Here is a 2,534-nt window from a genome sequence, read left to right as displayed (position 1 = left end):
GGTGAAAAACTGACTTTGAAAACTAAATCTGTTCTTTTTTTCTTATAAAAGGCTAAATAAAACAAAAATATTGGTGGTAATTTTTGACTGTGTAACTTTACAAACAGCAGCCCACATTATTGTAACCAACAAGACAAATTAAATATCTCTGGATCTACTAATGATATCAGGATCTAAGTATCAAAATGTAGCTTTTAAAACCAGGAATCTGAAAATATGATGAGGTCATTTTGACCGAATTTTACTTAATCCTCATTTTGATGTGATGAGTCACATATTTGCAGCCGGACTGATGTTCTTTCTTTTTTTTTTTTCCTAAAACAAATATCCGTCTGTTTACCAGAGGAGGAGCAGAGCTTCCAGCTGCGTGTGTTCTGTGAGTGCGGCCAGCCCGGCAGCATCTTCAGTTTTTCCATCTCCGGCACGGATCATATCCGCGGCGACACGGCGACCATGCGGCAGAGGTCGGAGCAGCCGCCCTACGTCCTGACCATGTCCATCCCCCAGAACATGAGCGCCCGCCTCACCTCGCGCACGAAACGCTCCACTGCCGCACAGGAGACCTGCACAGCGTAAGAGCTGCCGCCGCGTTATCCTGAAGGGATGCAGTCCGTTTGACTGAGACTTTCAAAATAAAAGCACACAGGAAACAAACAGAGCATCACTGAACAGAGCGGTGTTTGTTCTCTGCGCTCAGAAGAYGGAGACTTCTCCTTAAATTTAAATTATCTTCAGGTTGTAGATCAGTTGTGTGTTTTTTCTTCTATCAACAACAGTTGTTGACATGTTTATGTTTACTTTGGCAACAATGACCTTTAGTCCAGGCAGCTGAGCTGGATGTGCAGGTTTGATTCACAYGGTTTCCTGTGTCGATGTGACATATTTAAAGCTCCTGTGATGTGCATRTGCTTCAGTTACTAAAGGTCAAAGAAAACATCTGTATATTTAAGAAAATTGGCATATTACACAATTTTACGCATTTTGTCACGGATCGGCATGTTTTATTTTGAACTTGGCTCAGCCAAAGTGAAACAGGAAGTGACATCAAAGGGGAACTCAAAGTAAACTTTGTTTTTTGGAACAATATTATTATTATTTCCACTGACTCTTCTTAATCTCTGATAAAAACTCAAAATAATCTGAAGAAACATCAGATTCTTCTCTTCAGTCTGTTGCTGTTYACATTCAGACATTCCCCTCTGACATCACTTCCTGTTTCTTYGCATGCAAATATCTCAACAACCGTTCATCTCAGCAGCGTGAAATTGTTTTTGCAGTATGTTATCARTGTTATCTTTTCAAAAATGYACTCGTGTTTATTACAAAAATTAGATGTCACGCGCCCTTTAATGATAGTTTAGTTTTTTGATTCATGTCAGTTAATCCCAGATGAGAACTGGACGTGYTCTCCTCTGTCTCTGCAGACAAACGGAGACCTGCTGCGTGCGGAGCTTGTACATCGACTTCAGGAAAGACCTAGGCTGGAAGTGGATCCACAAGCCCACAGGCTACCACGCCAACTACTGCATGGGCTCGTGCACCTACATCTGGAACGCTGAAAACAAATATTCTCAGGTACAGTTTAACGTGTTGATGACTTGCTGCTGACATGTGAGGCAGAGGATGGAGGAGGTTGAGTGAAGCGCTCAGGTCTGGCTCTGATTTGGACAAAAATAAATCAGCAGAAAAACTGATTAGAAGCTGAAAACACAGAAAGAATCGGSTCCTGGTGGTCATCAGGGGTATTACACCTGAGATAACTTCTGCTGCAGGTCCACACTCAGTGTAAACAAAGCATTTTATCTGCAAACTAAATGCATCCAAATTGTTGGACGTCTCCACCCAATGGGCTTATTTGACGTCACCTTTGTTGACTTGTTTTCCTGAGAATAAAAACACTGCATCTGTGGTCAGGAAGGCCCCGCCCCCATGACGTGCACCTTCTAAAGGGGCACCATGGAGAGCGTCGCTGCGTACGGCGCACAAGCTGCATCCCTCCAGGACGCCCGCCTGTCTGTCCTGCAGGGAGGGGGGGAACTGGGTCCGTCCGGGTCAGGACCAGCAGACTCAGGAAGCTGAACCCTCTTCCTTTTCTGCCCACCCTCCTTTTTTTCCCTCCTGCATACAGGAACTATAACCTGTAACAGCACACAGCTCCTGCTGCAGCAGGAAGCTCCGCCGGGCTTCTTTACCTCCATCCAGAATCTGGTTTTCTTATTTAAATCAGAGCGGACGGTCATTTCAACAAACCAGTGGACTTTATACAGTATATATACACATACATACATACATACATACATATATACGGTATGTATGGATCAATACACACTGTGTATGGATCAATACACACTATATGGATCAATACACACTGTGTATGGATCAATACACACTATATGGATCAATACACACTCTGTATGGATCAATACACACTGTATGGATCAATACACACTCTGTATGGATTAATACACACTATGTATGGATTAATACACACTATGTATGGATTAATACACACTATGTATGGATTAATACACACT

At 42.9% G+C, this 2,534-nt stretch overlaps 1 protein-coding gene across 1 annotated transcript in view; it reads left to right on the top strand.

Annotated features, from left to right (window-relative positions):
• Window positions 1–2,534, top strand: part of tgfb1a (transforming growth factor, beta 1a) — a gene marked incomplete at its 3' end in the record, with an annotated part of 15,272 nt that overhangs the window by 9,999 nt on the left and 2,739 nt on the right. The window contains 2 exon segments of the mRNA XM_014025139.1: window positions 344–572; window positions 1,425–1,575. Coding sequence (XP_013880593.1) covers window positions 344–572; window positions 1,425–1,575 — 380 coding nt within the window.

Source organism: Austrofundulus limnaeus, unplaced genomic scaffold (assembly GCF_001266775.1).
Source record: "Austrofundulus limnaeus strain Quisiro unplaced genomic scaffold, Austrofundulus_limnaeus-1.0 Scaffold458, whole genome shotgun sequence".
Taxonomy (NCBI): domain Eukaryota; kingdom Metazoa; phylum Chordata; class Actinopteri; order Cyprinodontiformes; family Rivulidae; genus Austrofundulus; species Austrofundulus limnaeus.
The sequence above is the reverse complement of the archived record's forward strand: the minus strand, read 5'-3'. Positions and strand labels throughout refer to the sequence as shown.